At 44.3% G+C, this 26,766-nt stretch overlaps 1 protein-coding gene across 2 annotated transcripts in view; it reads left to right on the top strand.

The window, feature by feature from the left end:
* Nucleotides 1–26,766, top strand: part of GMPR (guanosine monophosphate reductase) — a 44,701-nt gene that overhangs the window by 6,629 nt on the left and 11,306 nt on the right. For both annotated transcript variants that reach the window (XM_074871461.1, XM_074871451.1), the window contains exons 4-8: nucleotides 1,055–1,228; nucleotides 8,460–8,541; nucleotides 10,848–10,954; nucleotides 16,616–16,658; nucleotides 22,708–22,867. In XM_074871461.1, coding sequence (XP_074727562.1) covers nucleotides 1,055–1,228; nucleotides 8,460–8,541; nucleotides 10,848–10,954; nucleotides 16,616–16,658; nucleotides 22,708–22,867 — 566 coding nt within the window. The remainder of the gene's footprint in view (nucleotides 1–1,054; nucleotides 1,229–8,459; nucleotides 8,542–10,847; nucleotides 10,955–16,615; nucleotides 16,659–22,707; nucleotides 22,868–26,766) is intronic.

Genomic DNA, 26,766 nt, shown 5'->3' on the forward strand with positions numbered 1-26,766 from the left:
AGGGTCCTAGCCTGAGCCATTACAAAGAAACACCATTTAGTAAATCTAACCATTGACTTAAGTTCTGACTTTTTCATATCCAGATTTCTTCTGTGTTCGTCTGGCAGGCCCCTACACCAGGCAAGGCAGTTTAAGAGCATGCCTGGCTGTCTCCCCTCCTCAGAGTTCAGTGCAGTTTTGAAACGTTTTCTGTATGGAAGAGAATACCACACAGCTGTATTGTATCTTCACCTGTGGCACATTTTAGAATTATATTATGAAGGCTGTTGATGACAGGATTGTCTGAAAGCCAGCCTATCACTTAGGTTCAGCAGGGTTGCTTATATGCCACTAAAGGGTAGAAAGTGGAATATCCTGTGTCTGAACGCTTTGGCACTTAGCTCATTTGTGGTTCATAATCACTGGGGTAGGATCTTCTAGTGATTAAATACCGACTTGCTCTGTGACCTTGGATCTCTGCAGAGGTTTTGTAGGCCAACAGCTGTGGAAACTATTTTTCTATTGGAAAGAACTCATAGGAAGACAAAGAAGGGAGCAATCTGCTTGTTTTGAATGGTAGCTGACCCTGCTTGAGCAAGGGGGTTGGACTACACAGTCTCCAGAGGTCCCTTCTAAACTCAACTATTCTGTGATTCTCTAGATCAAGGGAGTGTTTGGTGAAATTAAAGACCCAGATTCTACTCTCTGAGAGTGCCCCAAATTTTGCCACTCTGCCTTCCTAAATATATACCAAGTTAGGGCTTCTTCTGTGTTTGTGTTAATATGAGTACAGCTGAGCCTTCATCCATCTCAGGTGATAATATTTGCCTGAGAATCCACCCGTGAATGAAGAGCTGATAAATTGCTAATTTTGCTTTATTTTAGAGCCTTTAAACAAAAAAGAAGTAACACATTGATATTCCCAGGAAGGTATTTATTTCGTATTACATAGTAGGATTTTCACTAGTTCCCAGCACAAGTTCTCCCAAGACTATGCAGAAAAAGGCATACAAAATGTGTGTTTATCTTAGTTTTTACAAACTACTACACCCTTTTGTTCTCTCTGTCTTTCTAGCATGTAGCAGCAAGCTCAGGTAGTGGAAAAGCTGATTTGGACAAGTTAACAAGTATTCTAGAGGCCATTCCACCTATCAGATACATCTGCCTGGATGTGGCAAACGGCTATTCAGAGCACTTTGTGGAGTTTGTGAAGTCTGTCCGTGCCCTGTTCCCACATCACACCATTATGGTAAGTGTGTACAAGGGGTGGAGGGTGTGTGTGGGAATTCTGTCCAGCAACAGGCCCCAAAGTTTGGTTGGTAGGCATCAGCTCCTCTGTGGTAGCTCCATCAATTTCTCAGTCCTCATTTAAAGAAAGGAAAGAAGGAAGGAAAGAAAAGTCAAGTCTGACTCAAACCTCTTGTCTTCCAGACAAATACATGTGGACAGATACACTTCTGAGAATATAGAGGGCAGCTCTATTCATCTACCCTTTCAGTTTAGCAAGATGTTGACTTTGAGCCAAATGACGACTGTAATAACATGTTGGCATTGTCAGTCTTCCATTGCTGATAATTTCTGTGGGAATGCTCAATGTGTGCTCTGATACAGCAGTTTGATGTTGGCATGGCAGGCTGGGTGGATCCAATTTTTTTCCTACTCACATCCTCCTTCCCACACCAGATGTGACCTCTAATCATAAAGTGTGTAGGTTTATTTTGGTGATTCCAAGCTGAGGTTTGCTGTGGGAATGTGCCGACGTTTCTGGCCCGTTGAGGCCAGTGACTGTTTTTGTCTATTAAATCACTGTGAAGACAGCTGAATTAGACTAATCCTTGCCTATGATAAGAGTCATAGGGGTGTTGTGCAGTCATGAATGGGGTCATCAGGAAGCAAAATAGTCAATGCTGGGGCTTTTCACATGCCTTCTGTGATGTTTCTATCCCTTCTGAGAGCACTAATGCCATGCTTCTTCCAGCCCTTTTACACCAAGAGTGTGGTGTTTGCATTGACACAGGACTCGTTGCAGCAGAGCCCTACTGCTCCTGCTTCTTTCCCAGAGCCCTTGAAGAAATGGGTCTGAATTTGTTTCCATGAGAATAGAAGAAATTCTCAGACAAGCAGTAGATTCTTAATCAGGCTACCAGCCTTTCTTAAGCCAGTGCAGCAAAAAATCATGTGTTTAGGCAACATTTTCTTACCTTTTCATGCCGTACATGAGGCTTCACAAGTGTAATGTAAATGTGAAGTAAAAATGGTCATAAATGCACACTCTGACTTGGTTCAATAGGGAACTTGACATTCAGGCAGCTCAGGCGAGACTACACTCCTTCCTCCCATGTTGGAGGAAGGCAGTGTTCTTGCCTCTGAATGATGGTGGCATTGGAGAATGGAAGTGAGCTGGAATGCCTGTGGGATTCTGGGTTACCATAGGCTAATGAATAGGCATCCATCAGCAGCTACCAGCAGACGTGGGAACCTTTTTGGTATGGCCATATTTCCCATGGCTTTGGGGAGGGCTTTTGGAAGTTTGAAATGATAGATGTGGGCTTTTTGAGCTTCCTGCTTCATGTTCACTGCAGTGAGGGAAGGAGCTGTTTCCTTGCTTTGGATCTGAAGTATTGTCCCTAGTGACATGATTACTCCAGTGTCTTTGGCTTAAAAAGTTGTGGGAGGGAGCTTAAACCACATAGTTAAAAAAAAAATCTTCCCTATCAGGAGTGGAAAGAAAATTGTGTGTCATCCCCTCCTCCACCTCCCCACAGACTGCTGACTTTTCTGACTGAGGAAGGAACTCAGCCAAGATGAATTGCCCAGAAGGCACAGGAGGTCAATGTCAAAGTCAGGTATCAAGCCTGGATTTTAGTCCAAGGTCCTTAAGCCAGTCTCATCCACCATCCACATCTGTTAAGCTACTCACTTAGTTTCTCTACTTCTGTGACTAAGGTTATTGTCACTTCAAGTCTCATTGTTCTGACAGCACCACCTGCTTGAGCACATATACAGCCCTGACCTGTTCAGTTGCCGTCTCTGATTGTAGCTCCTTTCTCTGAACGTGGTTTAGTATGGCTCATGTTTTTAATCTCCCGCACAGGGATAATTTCCATTCCTAAACCTTCTGTTTTCCAAAGCCTCCAGAGTCTGTGCAGTCCCTGCAAATCTCTGATTCATCTAGGGACATACACCTCTACCCCACTTCCAAATGAGTTTACTTAAGACTCTGTGCCAAAATGGCCTTTTGAAGCTATTCCTGGCTGAAATGCAGGAGCTTGTCTAGGCTCCTTTTTGTGATACTCTGGAAGACATGTCCTGCTGCTACCTGTTCTGTCTGCTTTGATGTCTCTGTGCTGTGCCTGCAGTGTGCTCTCTGCTGTGGTGGCTTTCAAACAAAAGGGTTAGCTGTTAAATAGAAGGTATAAAAATAAAGAAGCTTTCTCATAGCTGAAAGTGATCTCCAGGACCTCGCAGGCTGTCTTGTTTGCTTTCCTCAGCATGACCATTCATTCCACAGTCAGCTGCAGTGCAGTACATAGCAGTAACCCAACCCCGGGTCTCAGGGAAGGTATGTTCCCAGGGGCCGTGCAATGCGTTCAGCTCTGAGGCTGAAAGGTGATGTGCAGAGCAACTGTGGTTAATGTAGTACTCTGTGGCCAGTACTCCAGTGCAGATAGAGGATGCTCTTGTGTAACAGCCTCTCAAATGCATGGTTTTACCATTTTAAAGACTTGCTTTTATAATCATATTACCTTATTTTCTTCTGCCTGGCTCTGACACAAGCTCTTTTCACTCCTGCCTTTCATACTAATTTACAAAGATCAATTTCTCCATGGAACACAAAGGATAGAGAAGACAAACAGGGACACAAAGGTACAACATGACTTGCCTTTAATCACTCATTAGATTGAGGATGGAGGAAGAAGCAGTATTCAGGTCTCCCGAGTGTCTCACACGTGCAGCACTGCCCCCCAGAATCAAGAGTAATGGTCCAGTGGGGTGTTTTGCTGTAGCACAGCATCATGTGCTTGGGTTGTGCTTACTCGCTGAAGTCTAAAGCAAAACTTCTGTTGATATTCATGGTGGAGGGTCAGACCCTTCATATTACAGTATACAGTCCTTATTTATTAGTGTAATTGTAGACGTTAGTGTTCTTCCATTTCACTGGAAGTCTGTTTAGCAAGCTAAGATACCTTTGCCAGCGAGCTTTGCCAAGTTTTTATCCTGAATTTTTCTTTTCGTAGTGTGTTCTCTGTTCATTATACAGGGGAAACCCGAGGGAGGGGAGCAGGGAGTGTGGCAGGAAGGAAAAGGCTGGAGCAGGAGCACGCTTGCAGATGCAGTAGCACCCACAAGATGTGGCTCAGGGACAGAGGCAAGCGGAATCACAAAGCAGGAGCAGAGGGAAACGACAAGGGCCAGAAACTGTTGCTCCCCTTGGAATTAGTAGCAGAACTTCTCAGGGCCTTAGTGGAGGCAGAATTCAGACAGAGAAAGCCAGGCAGACTGCTCCCAGTTCATCTCTGAAACAAGCAGCAGAGTTAGTCCAGTCATGGTGTGTCCACCAGGGCTGGGGTCTCAGAGCAGAGGCCAGCTGGGATCCCAGGGTAGGAGACTGTGATGCTGCCAAGGCTGTCTTGGGTCAGTCACAATTCTGAGTGCAAGCCCCCACCTGATATGGCTCAGCCTCACAAAGGGCATCATCTCTCCATCTTAGGGTAAAGCACCCCTTGCCTTGGTGGGTGGGAAGTGTCCTTTGGCAGTGTTCCTGATAGTGTGGAGGCACAGACTGTGCTTTCCTCTAGGATACAAGAAGAAAGTTTGAGAACTGTTGTCACAGACACTTCTCCCCAGCTTGATCCATTGCCATTTGCCAGCAGCTTTCAATCAGTGCAGCAGTGTTCCTGTCTTAGTGTGAGTCGATATTTATAGCAGGCTTTTATGAGGCACAGTATCAAATGCCTGACTGAAATTCAGAGGCACTGCCCTACTGTGTTTGCTAATTTTGTATCTCTGTCAGAGAAGCTGTAGCCTTTATAATCCTGTTAGGTGAAATCCTGATCCCATTAAAGTCAGTAGTGAAACTCCCTTTGACTTTTCTGAGGCCAGGATTTCCCTCAGGACTGGCCCACAGTTCAGTCATCCTGCATAGTGCTGGAATGAGCCAGAGTGACGCTCACTTGAAACCTCTCACTGAGTGATGGTACAGCTGAATATTGCCCTGAGTGTGTAAGGCCAGGCCCACAGCCAGGGTAATTTGTTGTAGCCCCTAATAACTGACCACACTGTAAGCATGGCAGTTTACCCGAGTTTCAGTTGTTACTGATGCTGTTATTTTTCTGCCAGGGGTAGCAAAGTTAGATTAGCAGTTCGGTGATATCTGTTTCAAGAAAGCCAGTTCCGCAGCAGATTAGAAATGCATTGGTACGTGGGCTCACCATTAAGATGAGCATGCTTTTTGCTAATACAGTACTTCCATCAGTTACTATGTTCCCTGACTACTTGCCCAAATACACTGCAAAATGTATTCTCTGTAGTGGCTTCTTTGTATGAGTTCCAATTACTTTACTTGCTTTATATTCTTAGTTAATTTTAGGGGGGTTTCATCTCTGTAGTCTCAGTCTTTCTACAATCATGTTTTCAGATTTTTTTTAGTTGGAGTATTCTGGCTTTACCTTACAGGTGGGGCTTTCAAAAGCCCTTTTGCTTCTATTCAGCTGTCATACTGCTGAATAGAAGGCATCAGTGGTAAAGCAAGCATTGGTTTCAGTGGAAGTAGAGTTCAGCTGGATGTGAGAAAACAGCTTTCCCTGCTCCTCAGCTGTGATACTAGTGTCTCTTCACATAGATAGCTCTGCCTCTCTGAGGTCTGCGAAAGGTACCTAAAAGAAGCAAGCCTGTCATCGGCAGGTTGAAGTCTGCTATGTAGAGCTCCCCATCTTCCCTGAAAATTTGTTAAGGATCTGCAGATTCAGAAAGACAGAAACCGCTGATGTGTATACATGCATTCCAGGAAAAAATGTATGCTGGGGACATAAGTGCTTTTCCCTGCTAGGATGAGCATTTTGAATCAACATATGCAGTTCCAACATTCTCTAGCAGTAACTTAACATTAAACGTCTGGTTAGCATTTCTGAAGAGACAGTTTGACAACCTGCTATGCTCTGCTAATAAGAAGACACTGCTGTTTAAGTTAAATACATGTTTGATCCCAAATCTCATGGAGCCATTGACTTTTGATACTCATTCGTTCATGTTTATAAATCTGTTGCATGTACTCCAGTATTTCACCAAGTTGTAAAGTGCTGCATGTCACACTGCACAGGTAGTCATCTGCCTTCCAGACACAAACTGCTTCCTTCACGTTGTAAGCAGTGTGCTCTCTGTCACCCCATCTTGGAGCGTACAACACTTAGTAGAACAAATTACCACTGAGCAGAAAGGAAACAGCACTTATCTGGAAACGCTGTACCTATTATATATTCTTTATTTCCTGACTGTTCTATTTTATTTTATTTTATTTTTAATCAATATCATGCAGTTTTGAGCAAAGTTAAGTGATCCTGTGTCATAGACCACAAATTGCTGCCTAACAGTATCATTGTTTTTATAAGTGCCTCAGGTGGTGGCTTGTCAGCTGTTTCAGGCTAATAAAAGGGGGAAGTAAAATCATTAAAAATAAATAAATGGTGAAATAGGAGCCAAAAATCAGTAAGTGCAGAATAGGCCTTGCCCAGCATTCACTGGGTAGCTCCTGTTGACTTCAGCAGGAGTTTTGTTTCAATAAAAACTAAGAAAATATTAAGTAAGGATTTTAGGATTTGCCTCTTGCTCTGCCCATATCAGTACTGCTACAAACACTTGCTAAGTCCTGGAATATCATTACATAAGAGGTTTTCTGAACATCTCTAGATCCTAAATTCAAATCTCTGCAAATGAATAGCCCATCTCAGTACAAGTACTGATGTGAGCAACTGGACTTGTGTTTCATGCAGGTTTATTTTGTGCAGTTTTTCTAGCTAGGAGCATGCTGTAGATGTGAGAGAAGCCACAGAGCTGAAATCCAAACCATAATTGGTTTTAAGTGTCTGATGGGATGATGGGTCTGATGAATCCCAGAGCACTTGAAGGAGCTAGTGGATGTTATAGCAGGACCCCTCAGTCACTTGCCAAAGGTCTTGGGAGTCTGGGGAGGTCCCTGCTGACAGAAAGCTAGCCAATGTTATTCCAATTTACAAGAAAGGCCATGAGGGAAGACCTGGGAAGCTACAGACCTGTTAGTCTAACGTCATTAGCTGGAAATATTATGGAGGAGATCATAGTGGGTGCTATTGAAAGACATTTGAATAACAATGCGGTATTCAGGCTAGTCAGTAAGTGTTCACAAAGGGAAAATCCTGTTTGATTTTATATCCTTCTACAATAAGGTCACCCATCTAGTGGTTGAGGGAAGGTGGTGGATGTAGGTTTTCTGGATTTTAGTAAGGCTTTTGATACTGTCCCTCACAACATCCTTCTGGACAAGCTATCAAACGGTGGGATGAGCAGGTTCATGGTGCACTGGGTGTAGAACTGGCTGAGCGGCAGGGCTCAAAGGGTTGCAGTGAATGGGGCTACATCTGGCTGGTGACTGGTCACCAGCGGTGTTCTGCAGGGCTCAATTCTAGGGCCAATGTTGTTCAATTTTTTTATCAGTGATCTGGAGGCAGGAGTTGAATGCACCATTAGCAAGTTTTCTGGTAATACCAAACTGGGAGGTGCTGTTGACTCTCCAGAGGGACAAGAGGCCTTGCAGAGGGATCTAGATAGATTGGAGCATTGAGCAATCATCAGTGGCATGAAATTGAACAAGAACAAATGCCAGATTCTGCACCTGGGACAAAGTAACACCAGACACAAGTTAAATTGGGAGAGGAGTGGCTGGAGAGCAGCCTGCAGAAAGGGAACTTGGGGTGCTGGTTGACAGCAATGTACAAAATGACAATAGTACCTTCCTTACTCTTTCAGTACTCAAAATACTAAATCCTAGAGGAAAAAGATTTGCCAGGGTTTTAAATAAGATCTGAACATCTTCCCACAAAGTGAGGTATGCAAATGGGATGGTGGGCTATAGGCTGGGCAGGAGAGGTCAAGGAGTTGCACTGTATGTAAGGGAGAAGTTTGACTGTATAGCCCTTATGGCTATGGATGATGTGATTGAGAGCCTCTGTGTGAGGATTAGGGGGATAGAAGACAAAGCAGATATCCTTATGGGATCTTAAGGATCAGGGTTTCCTGGAACAATTATGAAATTTGTTTGACTTGAGAATGTACCTGTATGATTTGTTTAATCACTGTGGCATGCACAATGAACAGTATATATTATTCTTGACTCTATATAGTTCAACTTGTAAAAGCACTGGATAAAACTCTACATTATTGTCATTAGTCTTTACTGCAGTGGTTTTGAAATCTCCCATATACGTGATGTTGTTCCTTCTGTCTAGGCAGGCAATGTGGTGACAGGAGAGATGGTAGAAGAACTTATTCTTTCTGGAGCAGATATTATTAAAGTGGGTATTGGACCAGGTAAGTCAAATCCAGTCAAATAAGGGTGACTTATGGTAACATTGGTGGAGGAGTTGTCCTGATGGAACCAGTGTGTAATGCTGTTTGTTTGTCTATTAGGATGCTTAGGCCCACTAAGGTCAACAAAGTAACAGTGCACTTGCACATAGTATATTTAATAAATACATGAGCAGGCTGCTAGTGTTTTGTACTGCAGAGTGTTAGTATTGCATCTTTGGGCAGCAAAGATGCCTATTATGGGAAGCACTGAGTTGCCCGAGTTGCTGACATTATCACTGATAATATGTGTTGTCTTTAGGAACGCTTCTTCTAGCTTGTTGAAAAGAGGCTGAGTCATCCCAGCTAAAGCTCAAAGAATACTGTGTTCAGGTATCCACTCTGTCAAGGAAAGATAGGTTTCTAAGTAGCTTTATGATTTGTGTTCAGTTAAGCTGAGGTTGCCCATCTTGTCAATGTCTTCAAAGATGAAATGTCATTAATTAAGTGTGAAGTATGGATAACATTGCCTCTACCTGTTACTGTTGCCTGGGAGCTAAAATGTACCTTAATGCACTTACTTGTTACCTATCACTATAAAGTTCCCATGGATAATGGGAGGACCCTAAACTTCTTACAGTGTTTTTCCTACCTTCCCTTCCCTAATGTTGTCTCACACATGCCGCCGTATTGTCTTCCCTTTTTTGTTTCCCTCCCTTGTGTGTTTCTTCATGTGCTCCTTCCTCTTGTGATTTTCTTCTCAGATAGCAGCTGGGGTCACCATACGTGGGCTAGATTTTAAACTGGCTAACACAAGTGCCACTGACAGTATAGCTGTGATCAGCCAGTGTACTGCAAGCAGATTGTTTACTCTACAATGCCAAATAGTTATGGTCCATGAATGGATAATTTGAGCAGAGCAAATGATGTAATAAAGGTTGCAGTTATGCCCAGGAAGACAGCAAACAACAGTAAATACTGCAAAATACATGAAGAATAAACAACAGAGATGTTGTGGTGCAATTGTCACAGGCAAGTTCAGATATAAAAGAAGAAATATTATAGTTTGTAGCCTCAAAGTGGAAATAGTTAGGAGAAAATGCTGTATAGCCCTCCCTGGAGATCTTCCTGAACAGATCTGGTACAAGTTGACCACCCAAAACTACAAGTAACAAATGTTCCTCACAGGAGATCAGATCTTGAGGCTCTTTTCCAGATAATGGTCCATCCTGTGGAAAGTGGCAGTGATTTATTATAAAGCATCACACACATAAGTACATACACTGTGGAGATTATTTTAAAGCTAATTTTCTTCCTACTTTGCAGAAATACTTCTCAGTGTTTTCACCTTGTCAGTTCTTTGAAAGATGTTTGGAAACTTTTACTTTACTGGTAGCTCAAGTACACCTGTGTATCAGCTGGGTGAAGGGATCCAGATTTCAACTGCATTTGGTTTAGAATCTGTTCTGAAATTCTTGTTATCATGCAGGCCTTTATGGTCTGTATCCTAAATTATAAGATCTAGACTGGCAAAAAGCAGTCCTCATTTTGACTCTTAATTTGAGAAGAAAAATAGAGAAGGTATTGCAAAAGATCTATAGCCATGTTACCATGTTGAACTATAATTGAAGTGGATTTTCTTATATATATGTATATACCTTTATTTTTATATATACATGTATATATGCACTGAGTATGGGTATATAGTTTAATAATCAGATATAATTAGTATATGTCCCTGTACAGCTTTCTGATGATTACTTACCTCACTTTTTAAATGACGTGTGCTGATTTTCTTATATTCCCAACTATTGCAATCAACCAATTATTTCTGCTTTAAGTGTTAGGCAAAAGATGGGTTTCTCTCTGTTGTGGAAAATCCCCACAAAAAAGAAAATAAAAGCACAGAATTTCCCTTAGAATTATTTTTAAAAACATATGTAGAAAAGAGATAGAAATATTTATTGAAAGAAATATTTGGGTATTAAATGCTGCTGCTGTGTCTCACAGGTTGTGGCTCTCGTCCTTTTGTCCCCCTTCCTTTCAGGCACCTCAGCCAGATTTGCCTTCTTGTGATGCAGTAATTCCCTCACCAGGAAGCATTACTGATGAGACCTAAGCTGGGAATTGTGGCCCTGGAGAAGAAAGGGGGGATATTAGTTCCTATGTGTTCCTTTTATCCGTGAGAAGCCAACATTGGCAACAGAGACTTCTTGAGGGAAAAAATAATGCAGACAGAAACACATTTTTTCCACAAGAAAAAGAAAACAAGCTGTATCTTTTCTGTCAGCCTAATGGGCTATGTTTTTTCCTCTCATTCTCTTGTCTAGGTTCTGTGTGTACCACTCGGATTAAGACGGGGGTGGGCTATCCACAGCTAAGTGCTGTTATTGAGTGTGCAGACTCAGCGCATGGCTTGAAAGGACATATCATCTCTGTAAGTAAATATCATCTACTCTCAGATTCCCACTGTGCAAATCGTTGTGGAATAGGAGAATCAAACAGTCCAGTACCCTGCATGTTAAAGGATATCCTTCTGTCATCCCCAGTTGACCCCTGTGGTAGCTCCTGGGGTAGTCAGTGGAGACTTAAATGTAAAGAAACCAACTCCCTCTAATGTTTAAAAAGACTTGGGCACCTACCTCACTCCTGTTTGTGCCTTTGGAAAGCTGCTTCTTGCTCCCTTAATGGAGTAAGCTGTTATGTGAACAGAATAGGAAGCTTGATAGTGTTTTCACATTGAAGCAAACAGTAATTCCTATGAAAGATTTCTGAAAAATGAGTGAAATGTAAACATGGCTTTCCCCAGAGAGTGGGACTGAGGGACAGACAGGCAGTAGAGGGGAGTACGAGGTAAGATGGTATGAGCCCATCTGTGTCCCAGTAGCCGGATTGATTCGGAGAACATCCTCACAGAGCTCTCCATGCAGGAGCAGGAGTGTTTCACAAGTAGCTCTGTTGAGCACAGCTGGCACGTGAACCACTTACGTTCTCACAAAGCTCTGGGGAAATAATGAGCCTGTGGAGAAAAAAGAGCATGCATCTGTATTGCCTGCTAATGGCAGCTCCCACTCTACCAGCAAGACCAGATTCACCTCACATAGAAAAAGTAAATCTGTAAGCATGGCCTCAGACTGAGCTAGGCTGCAGCCTACAGCACCCAAGGGTCCTGTGTGCTGAGGCACACCCAGCTAGTCACTGGGCCCCTGCCTGCCTGCCTCAGGCTTGTGCAGTCTCTGCAGGCTGGCAGTGAGGCAGCTCGTAATCAGTAAGGCATAGGGGCTAACCAGCGTGCTGGGCTCACAGGTACCCTCACAGCCTGCAGTCTCCCTCAGCAGCCTTAGAAGAGACCACACACTGAATTTTAGGTATACTGTCAAGTGAAATCGCTGGAAAGCTCTGATTCGTTTGATCCAGTTGTGACTAGTATCCATGTGAGGAAGGAGGTGTGTTGCATTGTTGAGGAAGGAGGTGAGAGGAGAACGGACTGACTGTGGGTGGGCAAAGGGTTTGACTGTATTTCTTGGAGCTGTGGGTATAATGGAGCAGGAAAACAAGTAGGTGTTACAGTTGGATCTCTCTTGCTCTTTATTGTTAATGCATATGCATTCCTTTCTCTCCATGGCTCCCCTATATGAATTTTGCAGGAAAAAAAGAGAAGCAATCTGTGATTTTATGACTTGGGCAGTATTACAAATGTTTATGTCTATAGCAGACAGCAGAACATGTGTGCAATAGAGCATGAAAGACTGACTCATTACTATGAAGGCTGGATAACTATAGGTGTCATCCTAGCAGTGGTGCTCAGAGACCGATTCTAGTTTTGCAATAATCATTTTCTGCTAGCAGCCCTCAGAAGAACGTTATTATCCTGATTTTACAAGAAAACAGGGAGTGTGTATTTACTGATGAAAAATGAGATGGTTCTGTACTATTCCTCCTCTCCTTTCCTGCTTCGGGGATGGATCAGTTCCTGACCTGCTTAGGTCATGCTGGCTTCAGTGAACCCACACCTGTCAACCCCCTAGTCGTTACAGGGGCAACATAGGAGGGCAATTTAATACCTGCCTGCTACAACATCTGGTCCAAGAGAATTACCTTCAGCTCTAATTGGGGTCTTTTAACACCACTTGCAACTCAACTCTGTCACCGAAGCCAAGGAGACTAAAACAAGGGTGGGGATATTACGCCCAGATCTGCAGCGTCCAGATAGATATTGGTGTGTTCATTGGGGAGAGAAAAGACTGGACTGCGTGGTCATTGCCAGAGGTCTGGCAAGAATATCACAAAAGAGAGGTATCCTCCTGAGGGAAAAACACTGTATGGGAGCAAGCCTGAGCACATAATTGGATCTAATGTCAACAAATATACATGGCATCTCTCAAGATGTCTCACTACTGTCATTATGTAGATTCAGGAAGGGGGCATACCCTGCCTGAGCCAAAGCTATCTATGTCGATTTGACAGGAGGAAATATGTCCAGCAATTTTTTGTTACACTGATAATGAAAGTAGCAGGAAGGATATGAAAAGATTCAAAACCTATCAGCTATCTTCACGTAGATTATATCTGATGGTGTGATATATGTTAGTCCCTTGGGACACTTTCTTGCATCCACTTCTGTCTTGTCCAGTACCTTCATCGAATTGCTTCTCTTTTGTGTTACGTTGGCTCAGCTTATCTATGAAGGGAAAGAAGTCCCACTCATGGAATGAGAAAGTGACAGTGCTGAGCACAGTACAGGCACTGCAAGGACACAGCACAGTTGAAGCCCATTCTGCAGTAGCTCTGCTAGGATGGCAGCACAAATCGGGATTTTAAATGTTTGTGTTACTAAAGTGATCATGTGTGATTTTTGGAGCTGACATGTTGACAAAGAAGGTGACAATTTTTAGGCAAACATTAGATAGTCCAAGTGAACGCCTGGTGTCTCTCTAGAGTCATTTACTCAGAGAAGGGGGAGGTGAAATTGCACCAGCCACTTTCCTCATGCTAAATTATCTTTAAGACTCAAAGCTCACCTCAAAAATTAAACTTTCATGACTCACTGAAAGAAGAGAGGAAACCCTGTCTAAGATACAGGCACTGTTTCTGTCCTGTGCTATTTGTCTGGAAGCCAGTAGTCTCAATTTTCCTTCTTGCTAATCCATTGGCCTTGAGAAAGTGCAGCAGTGAGTTACAGTGGAGGGGCCATTTAGCAGGAGAGCTCCTTCAGCAACGCCCTACTTGAGATAAAGTTTCTGTTTCTTGTAGGTCAGAGAACTACTCTGCTGGATAGAGAGGCAGTCAAGTATTCTAGTAAGCCAGCAATGTGGGGAATGGAAAGCAGCCTTGCATGTGTCCTTTCTCATTGGCTATCATTTGATAGAGATCCCTATTCCCCCCTTTACCCTGCCTGGGTGACAGGCCACCAGCATTCAGTGGAAAGGATGACTAAGGGGTTCTTCACCCAGCTACTGCCGTACCATCTCTTCCTCCACACAGAACACTTTCCATACAGAAATAAGCCCAGCATATGTAGTTCAGAATAAAGCACCATATGTATTGTTTCTACTGCTGTATATGCCACAAACTTTATATATCTTCGGCATAATAAATAGCTATCTGTTTGCTAATACTGTAGGAAGGGCTGGTTATACAGTTTATTATAAAGGTTGCTTGAAACATACAAATCATAGTTATAAACTTATAATAAGTTGCATACAATATTAAATATTCAACCAGTTCATACTGGTTTCCCATACAGCATTTCTTTTCCTCAGGCTAAATTTTGTTGTTGTAAAATGGTTTATCTGTTTGGAGAACAAGACTGAGGAAAATAACATTATTTTAGCCATGTTAAAATAATTCTGTTGACTGGAAAGCTGTTTTCCCCTTTCCTTCAGTTTAGCACCCACTTGTCTCAGAATCATGCCCTCTGCAGGCCCCAAGGCCACCCTTTCCAGTAGACTTACTTCATAATAATGCCAGTTCTCCTGGATTCACAGGGGAATTTGTACAGATACATTTCCCCAGGGCTCTGAGGTAGAGGCAGAGCCTGCAACAAGCCCCGTGACTGAAGCCCATCAGTTCTACAAGTCAATTTGAGTCCGGAGCTAGGCCCCTGTTGGGACGAGCTGAACTGCAAGGGAGGGCTTCCCAGATGATGCAGCAGAAGCATAGTCTTATTTTCTTAACAGAGCACTTGATTTTTCACATGGAATGAAGTGGTTTAATGCATATAGCTTTATTATATAGCATCTACTGGCATAACTGCTTAGTATGTCCCCTTTTTGTTTCCTTTTCTGTGAATCGTTAAATTTACCTGCTTATGTGAAGGAAGTAGAGACATCTACAGATAAAGAAGTGCTGTGAATCATCATCATCGGTTCTTTTTCTCTTAAATGGAACTCATGAGCTTTTGGGGAAGTCTCTTAATCTGCTCATCATTTTGTAATTTGTGATTTGTAATTTGGTGACATTCAAAGTGATATTTTTTGAAGCCAGTGATTAATGAGTACACACTGAGGCTCCCATCCCCATGACACTTCCGAAAGCGTAAAGTCTCCATCACTGCCACTACTGTGTTAATTATAAAAGTCAGACACTGAGCCACCCAACAAGAACAGACTGAAACCCATCTACCAGAGAGCATTCATAGCCAGCCTGTTTCAGTCAGACAGTAAGTCAGGCAAATTCCTGACACTATTCTTTGAAGATTATTAGACCCCTCTTTCTACCTCAGCAATTCCTCCCCTGACACATGCACACACACTCACACCCTCCTCCAGGCTCTGACAGACTTGTCAGAGGGAAAGAATTGCACAAGCAGAGCCTTTAACAGGAGCGAGAGTTTCAGCTGTCAGCCCAGCACTCCTTTCTGGAGCTGACAGCAAGAGTGTCTAGCTCAACAAAAGGCATAATGTGCTAGAGGTTATCAGCAAATGGAATAAAAGCCTTTAAAGTTCTACCAGGCGCTGTTTGCTGTGGGATGCCCTTTGAAAAGCCTCTCACTTCTGGATCCACCTGCTCAGTTTGTGTCTGAATCCTTTTCTGCGTGCAGAGGGGTTCCAATGCTGACCCCCACTGCCAGCTACCGGTGAAAGCAGCTCTAAAATGGCTGATGGTGGGGGCTGTCTGGCTGTGCTCAGCTGCAGGTCATACACACATACGCATTTCTGCCAACAGGGAGGTGAAACAAAATGCAGTAACCATACACTCTGGGGAGTAGCTTCAAAAGCAAGAAAGCTGTTGGCAGTCTGCAGCGGACCCTGATCATCAAAGGATTGGGGAGGCCTCATGGTGCAATGACTGTGTAGAGTAGAAGGATCTTTCATCTGATGCTCAGACCTTTACAAAACCTAAAGAACCACAGCACATGATGAGCCTCTGCTATGTGCCATTCCTTTTTTACAGCCCTATCACAGATACTTAACTTCCTTCCCCTCAACTGAAACCCCCTCATCAGCCACTTCTTTGCTCTGCACTGAAACTGAAACACGGGTCTAAAATGCTAAAGATCTCAAAGTGCTGTTTTTCTTTGCCAAACCCCTAGCAAACAGTGAGGAGTATGATGAGAGATTAATTTTCATTTACCAAAGATTAGATTACCCAATTTGCTTAGAGATTATCAGATCAAAATCCAACATAGCTGATGGTACATTTCCTCACCCCTCCCACTGTGACCTTTTAATGTATTGTAAACTGCTGAGAAAGTTATTTTAAATGTCTTTGGTGGTTTAAGGTAGGGGTTTGTGGTACCTCTGCATCACACAGCCTTTCATTAAAATGGCAGGGAATGATTCAGATCATCAGAGGCGGTTTTGTTTTCCAGTTTCTGGGATTTAGGAAATTGCAGCCAGGAATCTACATTGCTGCTGTTACCAGTTATCAGTAGACTATATAGTAGCGTAAATGAGCCTCAAGGAGGAAGGCAACAGCAGGGATGATCTGGATTCACTAAAAACTCAGCCAGGATGATGGATACAAGTGGTGCACAGTCAGCTCTTGACACACTATTCCTGAGCAGGGGCCGTTCTGGTGCAGGTCGCCGAGCGCCAGCACCCAGGGGGTCCGTGGGTGAGCCCACTGCCACTCACCGTGTCTTTTCTTTGTGCAGGACGGAGGATGCAGCTGCCCAGGAGATGTCGCCAAAGCGTTTGGTAAGGACAGCATGCAGTGCCACCCCGCACACCCCACGTCCCTCCAGCACCCGCAGCAGTGATGCCGGAGTCAATCTGACCCCGAATATGTCATCAGCAGTAGGTTACATTCGTCCCTGTGGGTGACTCTAGTGAAATTAATGCACCAGACATGAATTTGCTCTTTGGACTAGACAGTTCAAATTCTGCAGCGCTAAACATACAATGGTCGAAGTCCTATTTAGAAATGATCTGCCAGGTATGCATGGGATACAGCCACTGGGACAGTAATATGAAGAAAACTGATAAGGGTTCTTCTGAGTAGCGTTCAAAGATGCATGTAACATTGCTAGATCTGGCTGACCTGGGCCTTAAATGGACAAAGAGATGGTGGAATGTGTGTTGGACAGAAGAATAAAACAAAAAGGCAGGCCAGATCCCTGGAGATGTTCTTGGGATCAGCTGTCCGCTTGAAGAGATGAGATTTTATTTATGCTGTATCCCCTAGAGCTGAGCAGATGTCTAAACATCTAAGTTAATAATTAACAGATTTTGCTCTCATGCCATTAGCTTCAGTGAATCGTACCAGCTCTTGCTGATAGAAGAGAGCATTTAATCTGTCAGTATTTTCTGTTGGACATGAAAGTTACATCGGTGGTGGGGGGCTTAAGGTAAGAATTGTCACTTAGCCATAACCTTGTTGCAGCAGTGTATGTAAACCAGGTGCTAAATGCATCCTGGGCTGACAGGACATTTAAAGACACTCCTCCACCTCCCAAAATCTTTTTGAGATTTCACAGTGGGGTAATACCCAGAACACTGTGGGACAGCACAGTCTCTCATTGGGATTTCAGGGTGGTACGATACAAGAGATAGCACATTATGATACAGCATGTCTGCTTGGCAGGAAGCTTTGCAAGTATGGAAAGCAGGGGCAGGCCTAAACTCAGATTACAGACCTGCCAAGAAAAACTGGGCCTCCTGGAAAGGTTGAAACCAAAATCTGTCTTCTAAGTTTGCAGACAGCTCCTGTTTTTAGGCAGGTCAAATGACAAGGAAGACTTAATTAGAGAATTTTAAGCACAGCCGTAGAGTGATTGCTACCAGCAAGGAATCTGCTCAGTCACAAGATTTCACATCACCCTTGTGTTACCCTGTGTGACGTAGGGAATAGATACTTCAGCTGGGTTATTCTGACATAGTTGAACAGTGGCATCCACCCTCTTTGACAACAAGATTGTCTTAAAAAAACACCCGACCTCTCCTCAGCCCAGCCCACTCTGACTTCATGCCGCCTGCAGTGAGGCCTTTGTTCTGCCTGACTTTCTCTGGCTCCTCCACTCCCCCGCTTCTTGCTGGCGTTGTTGTTGGGAGCTTTTGAACTGGGACTGCGACCTCACTGCATTCCCAGCTGCCTGCACAGAAACCTGACCCATGGAAAACGTCTTTCTTCAGAAGAGCATTTCCAGAAGTTAGAACAACAGGAAGCAACTTCAAGTTGTTTAAAATTTTTCCTTTGTGATGTTTATAGCAAGTCTGAAGGGTCCTTGTAGTCTCTTTAGGCTAACTGAACAGAAGCTTGCTTGAAACCTGTGAAAGGGCAGATTCTGGCCTTGCTGATTGTCAGGAGGTTCTGGGATTCACAGTGGTATGTGATTGAAGGCTACCACGAGTTGTCCCTGGGACAGAGGAGCATCAGAAAGCTGAGATTATTCAGGCGGTAGTTCTACTCTGACAGTAGGCCAGCCAGATCAGTCTGACCTGTCTGTCACAGTTGAAGAGCTGGAACTGACAGAGACCACCCTGAGGCAATAAACTTACCATATCTGGTTATGTGGAATTGAGGTAGACACACTGGGGGCATCTGACTAGCTGGAGCCAGGTGTGCATTTGTCAAAGGTGGGTGGCAAAATAAGCTTCTAGGGAACGTTATTACTATCAGTGTTTATTGAATGCTATTGAGGTGATTGGCTATGCGAGCCACGTAGAAGATAGCCTGCATGCCCAGCATTTACAAGCCAGAGTCTTGACACTGATGCTGAATTTTCTAGCACAGACCTCTGTGCTTGCAGAGAGCCTCCTGGGGGCAAGGAGTTACAGAAATAGATTGGATAGCAGAGACGGGGTGCTAAAACATATGGATGTACAGTTTCACTTGGGGATGGAGGCCTGGACAAAGCATGGACAAGAGACCCAAAGAGGGCTTTTGGTTAAAGTGATGATTCTGTCTCTTTTTGGCGGATCGTTGTACAGTCTTCATGGAAGGAATGTTGAGATGTTCATTATAAAGCAGTGACAAAGCAGCTATTTGAATCATAAAAAGTGTGAGGGAGTCACAGATGTGAAGACTAGGATTGAAATATGGCTAAAGATGTGACTGGAGGACACAAGTTCATGGGAACAGGAGGAGCAGAGTGGATTGAGTGTAAGTGAAGAGTTGTGAAGAACCATGAAGATGCTGAGAAGTTTTACAAGTGGAAGGTGACACCATTGGTGCCAGGAGTCAGAGGCAGATTGGGCATTTTGACAGAGGGGAAACAAGGTGGAAGCCTATTTAAAAAAGCAACGAAGAGAGAAGCACTGAAGTTGTGGGACAAAAATGCCGGGAGTGACAGATACTTTGGGAGAGACTGCTGGAATTCTGGAACTGCTGGATGGGAACCTTGAATGGATTTGGGAAACTGAAGATGTCACTGCCATCTGGATATTGGAGATGATAATGGAAAAGATGTAGGTCGATCGGGAAGAAAAGAGGTGTTTTGATGCAGGAATGAGAGAAAGCATGAAAGAACTTTGTGTTGGACTCAGATGGTTCACATAACTGCACCCTTGGAAAGGCTGATAACATGAACACATTTCTCAGAATGCCCCAGGGAGGCACTACACTGTCTCCTTTTTTAAAGATGAGAAGTCAAAGCACAGAAATACTAAGTTCAATTGCTTGAGGTCACATATATTTTTGTGACACAGCCAGGAACAGAATGTGCCTTTTGAATCCTACGCCAGCATCTTTAACACAATACTGCTGTTCCTTACAGCAGTGTCGAGAAGAGGTGCAGGAGCAGGGAAAGAAAAGGAAGGAAAAATCGTGTGGAAAAGTTGACTGGGGACATATACCGGTTCCAAAATATACCTGACAGGTTCCAAAATATACCCGACAGATCATACTAGCTTTTTTTCCTGTTTTCACTAGCTGTGTGTGTATACCTACTGTTGCAAAGGCTTGCTGGCTCAGCTGGAGCACAGGTGAATGTTGATTCCAGGGCCAGCTGTGGTCCAGGCAAACTTACGCTGCATCTGCCTGGAGGGCTGCCCAGGCTACAAATCCAGGATGACTCCAGCTGAATCTGTGCAGAGCCAATCTGGGTATCAGTAACGTGTATTATCAGTCATACAAAAGACATCTGAGGGACTCCATCCAGATCCAGTGTGAGTGCTGCGAGATTGGGATGGCGTCAGCACACATGTTCTGTAATGGCTTGAAAGAGAAGGTGCCAGGAAATGTTAATGAGCAAAATCAGCCCAGATACAGCGTAGGCCTCAAGGGGGAAGTCCTCCTCAGCATCAGTGCATTGAAGTGGCATTGTGTAAAAACAGGACGAGTCTAACAAACTCTGGGTGAGCTACTGGGATGCTTGTATGCAGCGCACCCCATCACATCCTGTATTAACTAGGGGGTTGTTGCCAGGTGTTCTCAGTCCCCCACAACCTAAAATAATGGCACGCTGTCTATCTGTACTTGAAAATGAAAGACTGCAGCTGGGTGTTGCAAACATCACCAGTACTTCTGGTCATACAAAAAAAAGATGCATAAGTAAAGAAAGACCGTGCTAAAAATTACAGCCTCCTGGTTGGATGTTAACTGGTACAAAAGTAGTGGAACAGACTTGAAACTTTCAGCCATCTTTGCAATACTTAAGCTGGTGGAAAGTTCTGGAGAGCATTGGAGAAGTATATTTAATAGGGGTTTGTCATTCCTGGAGCTGCAGGGCAGTAAGCATGTGTCATTCCAATGTTTAGACGTGCTGCGTCTGCTGTAACATGGCTCCTCTCTTCTGGAAGAGCTTGATGAATTATGTTGTAGCTTGCAAAAGTTACTCAAGTTGGATGAGTTTCAATCCTGTAATTCAAACATATTTGCTTTCTTCCCAAAATACGCAGTCAGAAGAAAAAAAATAGATACTTCAGTGCACAGGAACCAAAATTCCGTGATTCTGAATTGTAGATTTCATGTGACTGTTTTTGCATTAATAATTCTGTGCAAAAAGGAGGCTGTGAGACTCACAACCAGAGACAGGACTAGAATTGAGGATCGAGGGACAGTATTGACAATGCAAGGAGTGCAGAGTGTCCTTTGGCAGGCTTTTGACTTGTTTAAACACCCTCTTTGAAACCTTGACCCCAAATCCATCCCTCCTTCCTCATGTTGTTTTCTTCCATTCATGAAGAAGACATCGACTAGATTTCCCAGGGACTTATTTTTTGCAAAGGTGGAGCAAGATTGTGCCAGCTAACAACAGGAGCTCCCCACCAGTAATTGAGAATGTCTTAAAGGATGAACATTCCCTTTGTTTTTGGCAGGTTAATAGTAGTATCAGACGTGAGTCAAACTGAGGCTTTAAAACTCAGCCATCTGAAACAAGAGAGCTCAGGAAAAATCTGCCAGGTAGCTGGCATGATAGGACACCTGAATGGGTGCCTGACTATAAATACTGCTTGTGATGCGCTCAGCACTTTTGCACAAGCCTCATTTTTAATATCCCTTTAGGACGGACATACTGTTCCCTTCAAACAACAACCAGGCGAAGGGAGGTGAGGTCAGCAGAGCAGCTGAGTGCTCTGCTCCCAGGCATTGCTGCTAGGTCTGCTCTTTGGCAAAGGGGGGCAGGGAGGGAACTGGCTTTTATAAATCAGTGCACACTCCACAGTTGTCATGTATTCCAAGATCAAAATATTCTCAAATTCAGGTTTATCTTCAGAGCTTTTAAACAGATGGCAGAAGCTGAGCAGATTTGATAATGATTTCACTCTTCATATTTCCAGGTCCAGTGCTATTATTTGAATAGTGACAGAAATCAGAGCAAATCCTAATGCCAGACTTACCTAGTCTGGGATCTCCCCAGAGTTCGGACATGTTCGTAATGGGGGTGGGGTTAGTTCAGGCTCATCTGCTTTCTGTGAAGTGAGGTTTATAACCCTGTTCTTTTGCCAGTTCTGGGAAGAAGCTGGGCAGAGGGGAGGCCTGTTCTGACACATACATATTGAAGAAGCAGAGAGCCTGAACAGGAAAATACTTTGTTTCAGGGATGGGTCACCACAGGCTCATGAAAGAGTAAAAACCAAACTTTTCCAAGCAAGATTAGATATGCCAAAATATCACAGGAGGAGCTGCTGGTGGAATAGTTCCAGCCCAGCTGGAAATACTGGAAATCACAGTAGAAAACCAAGATTAGTTCCAAAAACCTTCTTCCTGATTTTACTCCCAGTGGAATTGATTTCATGATTTGCAAAGCCAGGGGAGATGGACAGACTGAAAGGCATGATTGAGTATTCAGTGTTGTTATCCAGTGTCTGGAACATATTTAGGAGTTGTTCCTTCAGGGTACATTCCCACTCACAGCTTGTAGCCTAGAGAGGTCTTGAAGTAGGAGCTGTCCTCTTCTCTGTACAGCACTGAGCTCAACAGGTCCCAGCTCCGTGATTAGGGCTTCTGAGTACTGCAGTCACGGTAGTAGTTAATAAGGAACTGTGCTCAGATACTATTATGAAGTAAAGGGTTAAAACTGAATTTGAAAATAAAGAGTGGGGGGTGGAGTAGAAAAATCTGTATCTCTGTCATCACAACAGAAAAGGATTCTTTCCATTTAAAATATCAGAAATACAATTCAGCATGTGTCAGTTCTTCAGTAAAGCGTTTCTTCCAAGTTTGTTGCATCTGTTACAGGAGGGGACTCTCTGTACCAAACTATTTAGGGCTGTCTATTGTTTTTGGAGGCCACTGTGTTCTTGCTTTGTCTTTCACCCTCTTCTCCCTTCTCTGCTTCCTTACATGTCACTTTGCTGATCACAGGAGCCGGTGCTGATTTTGTCATGCTTGGAGGAATGTTTGCAGGCCATGACCAGTGTGCTGGAGAGATTATAGAAAAGAATGGCAAGAAAGTGAAACTATTCTATGGAATGAGCTCTGAGACAGCCATGAAGAAGCATGCAGGAGGAGTTGCTGAATACAGGTATGAATTCCACACAGGAGCAATTGAAGTGAGCCAGCCATCCAGTAACTTCTGGAGTGGGGTTGTGCAAAAGGCATCTGTTGGAAACAGGCCCATGCCTCTACTCCTGTTTAGGAAGCTGTTACCAACACTTGCAGCAGGAGGTCTGAGGGAGGGATGACATCAAGGGGGAGACAGGAAGAAGGAGCTGGAGGTGGCTAGCTAAAAGCAACTGTGCTCACTTGATTGCGGCCAGTGCAGTGTGCTGTCACTGCAGCACCAGCTGCGTGGTCTGGGAAGTCGTTAGGCACTGTTCTGACCTACGAGTTTCTCAGGACGCGTATGAATTGAATGCTGGAACATGGCATAGCAAGCTGCAGGTTCTGGCCCTCTGCTTGTTCAGGTTGGGTGTCCTGTTGATGTATGGGTTCCTGGCTGGTCCACATGCTCCCTTCAGTTTGCAGAAAGTGGGCACCTGGTGAATCGGCAAAGCCCAGCTGGGGTTTCCCCACTATAAAGTTGAGTTACAGCTGTAACACTAATGAGGGCCCAGGACCTCCAAAGCACTCTCAGTCACAGGCAGTAGCTCCAGGACTCCTTCCTGCACTTGTTGGGCAATCTTAGGCAGCAGAATCCTGCTGTACAGATTTTCCACCCCTTTGTAGGTAACAGCACCAGAGTAGCCCCAGATCATGCAGCATGTGGGAGCTTGGGTTTTGAGCTAAAATCATCAGGGGAGAGGAAAGGAAGACGGGCCCTGCGAAGGAATCTCTTGCCCATTGCTATTTTGCTCTGGAAAGTGCTGAGAATTTTGACTTCTTGAAAAAGTGGATGACTCCAGAAAACCTCTGTGCCTTTTCTGTTATGAGTGGCAGGTGTACTCACTCGCCTTACACAACATGGTTCTTGCATACTTTGTTAGAGAATGTTTCCTGTCTTACGGTATACACTGGTTTATTGAGGGGTCCCTTTTGATTCTTCTCTTCTGCTGGGGTAGATTCAGGCTCTGGTCCCATCTGGTAAGTTGCTGTTCGTAAGAGTCTCAGAGCCAGTGACCTTACCAACTGTTCCAGTCATTCAGGATTGATGGGTTTTGCTGGCCTTGTCTGCTACAACTACTGCAGCATGTGGGTCTTTCCCACTGTGTCCAGCTGCTACCATGGATAAGAGTTGCAGCACTGTGAAGGTGACAGTGCAGAATATAAAGCAGAATGGGATCCACAAAACAAAATGGAATTCATACCTGGACACAGAGGCATGCTGATAGGACCATGACAATCCCAGACATCACGCTAGATAGAAAGCATCTTTGATCCCACCTGCTGTCTTCCACCTCGACATTGGCTCTTGTGGTGGTTTTTGACTGCCACTTCTGAAGAGTAAAAATGCACCATAAAAATGTGCACTAGTTCACCTAGCACTTTGCAAAATGGTAAGGCACAGCCTACTTCGGAGCATTTACACCTGTCTCCTTTGGCCTAAATCATAGAATCATTTGGGCTGGAAGGAACCTTTAAAGGTCATCTAGTCCAAACTCCTGCAATGAGCAGGGACATCTTCAACTAGATCAGGTTGCTCAGAGCCTTGTCCAGCCTGACCTTGAATGTTTCCAGGGATGGGGCATCTACCACCTCTCTGGGCAACCTGTTCCAGTGTTTCACCACCCTCATTATAAGAAATTTCTTCCTTATATCTAGTCTGAATCTACCCTCTTCTAGTTTAAAACCATTACCCCTTGTCCTGTTGCAGCAAACCCTGCTAAAAAGTTTGTCCCCATCTTTCTTATAAACCCCCTTTAAGTACTGAAAGGCCGCAATAAGGTCTCCCAGGAGCCTTCTCTTCTCCAGGCTGAACAACCCCAATTCTCTCAGCCTTTCTTCATAGGGAAGATGCTCCAGCCCTCTGATCATCTTTGTGGCCTCTGGACTGGCTCCAACAGGTCCATGTCTTTCTTGTGCTGAGGACCCCAGAGCTGGACACAGCACTCCAGGGGGGTCTCACCAGAGCAGAGCAGAGGGACTGAGTCTGATCCCTCAACCTGCTGGCCACGCTTCTCTTGATGCAGCCCAGGATACAGTTGGCCGCCTGGGCTGCGAGCACACATTGCTGGCTCATGTCCAGCTTCTCATCCACCAGTACCCCCAAGTCCTTCTCTGCAGGGCTGCTCTCAATCCCTTCATCCCCCAGCCTGTATCGATACCAGGGGTTGCCCCGAGCCAGATGCAAGACCTTGCACTTGGCCATTTTGAACCTCATGAAGTTCACATGGGCCTGCTGCTTGAGCTTGTCCAGGTCCCTCTGGATGGCATCCCCTCCCTCAGGCATGTCAGCCGCACCACTCAGCTTGGTGATGTCTGCAAACTGGCTGAGGGTGCACTCAATCCCACTGTCTGTGTCACTGATGAAGATGCTAATTATGAGCTTCTAGACTGCAATAATAATGGAGACTAAGGAAGGCTAGTGGTAGACATTGTACAGGAGAGACCTGGAGACAAATGAAGTCATTAGCTTTCCTGGTCTGGCAGAAAACCCAGGCTCATTAAAAGAGAAGCCTATGTGAAAATGGGGAAACAGAAAGCTTGTGCATGCTGTACTTACCTGATAGTCTGTGGCTACTAGACACAGTCCGGTTCTTCTAAGGAAGACTTCCGAAGAGACAAAAATCAGTTGGATATAGGGATGAGAGATGATAGTAAAGAGTTTTCCAAGGGCAAAAAAGCTTGTGATGAGTTTTGGTAAGTTCCAAGGGCATTTGTTTTTGCAGGGGAAAAAAAAAAAAAGAAGGTATTTCTTAACAAGGAAAAATACCCAGTGAATACTGTAGTTTGAGGAGACCATGTATTTCTGCATCTAATAGGATGAGAAGGGGACTGGGATACCTTTACCTTCTGCCTGAGGAGGACGTGCACGTTTTTCTTGAGCGGAGTGTATCCTTCCTCCTTTGCCTGAGCCCATGTACCATATCAGGCTTTACCTGAGCCATGTTCTGTGGCTGACATCAGAAGCTAGTGAGCAATGTACAAGGGACTTTTTTTAAAAATCTCATATGGGACTGCATGTGTACCAGTTAAAAGCACTGCTATCTGCAGGATATCTGGCTATGCTGAGGACAGCTTAGGGGAGCAAACCACGTGACTGGCTTTCCACCTGGTTAACCTGCAAGGCCCTTCTGGCACTGCATGTTCAGTGTGGTTTTGCTTTCAAGCACAACTGTTTATTTGCAGAAGAAAGAGCTGCACAAGAGTCCATCTGCATCTGAGACAAGCTGGAATGATGCACCAGGAAGATGCGCTGCATACCTCTGAGTTTTGATTCACTCTGGGTTCATATGCCAGTTCCCAGAAGCAGTGTGCAGTTTGGGAGCATTTTTGTCCCCCAGAGAATCTGGTTGTCATCAGAGCCTCTGAACAAATGGGCTGAGTGGACAGCACTAGTAATTATCTCATAATTTAAGAGGGGCAGCTGCCAGTTACACCAAGGTACTGGCAACCTTTTATCTGAATGACAGTAACTTCCCGTGCTTTGCTACCCTGTGCTTATGTCAGCAGGAGTGTGGGGAAGGCCTGTTGCTGGTCAGGCACGTAGTCATTGTGTCAGACAGCTCCCCCAGAGATCACAGAGCAGCCCAAACATGCTTCATGGATCTCAGTGCAGCATAGTCATTTAGGGCCTGGCCATCACAGAGCTTGTGAAAGTTGCAGGAAAAGTTTGAGGAAGTTTGCTGTACCAGTGGGCCAAAGGACTAAGGCAGCTGTTAAATTCTGTTCTACCTAGTTAGGTGTGCGTGTGAGCTGGCAACAAAACTTACTGCCATCAGGAGAATTAATTGACACTGGTCCCCCTTAAAAATGACATAAAGTGCAAGTAGTATGTCTTACAGGAGTAAAGGATGTACAGAAGGGTGCTGTATTTGGCTTAGT

This window comes from Strix uralensis, chromosome 1, assembly GCF_047716275.1.
Source record: "Strix uralensis isolate ZFMK-TIS-50842 chromosome 1, bStrUra1, whole genome shotgun sequence".
Classification (NCBI taxonomy): Eukaryota; Metazoa; Chordata; class Aves; order Strigiformes; family Strigidae; genus Strix; species Strix uralensis.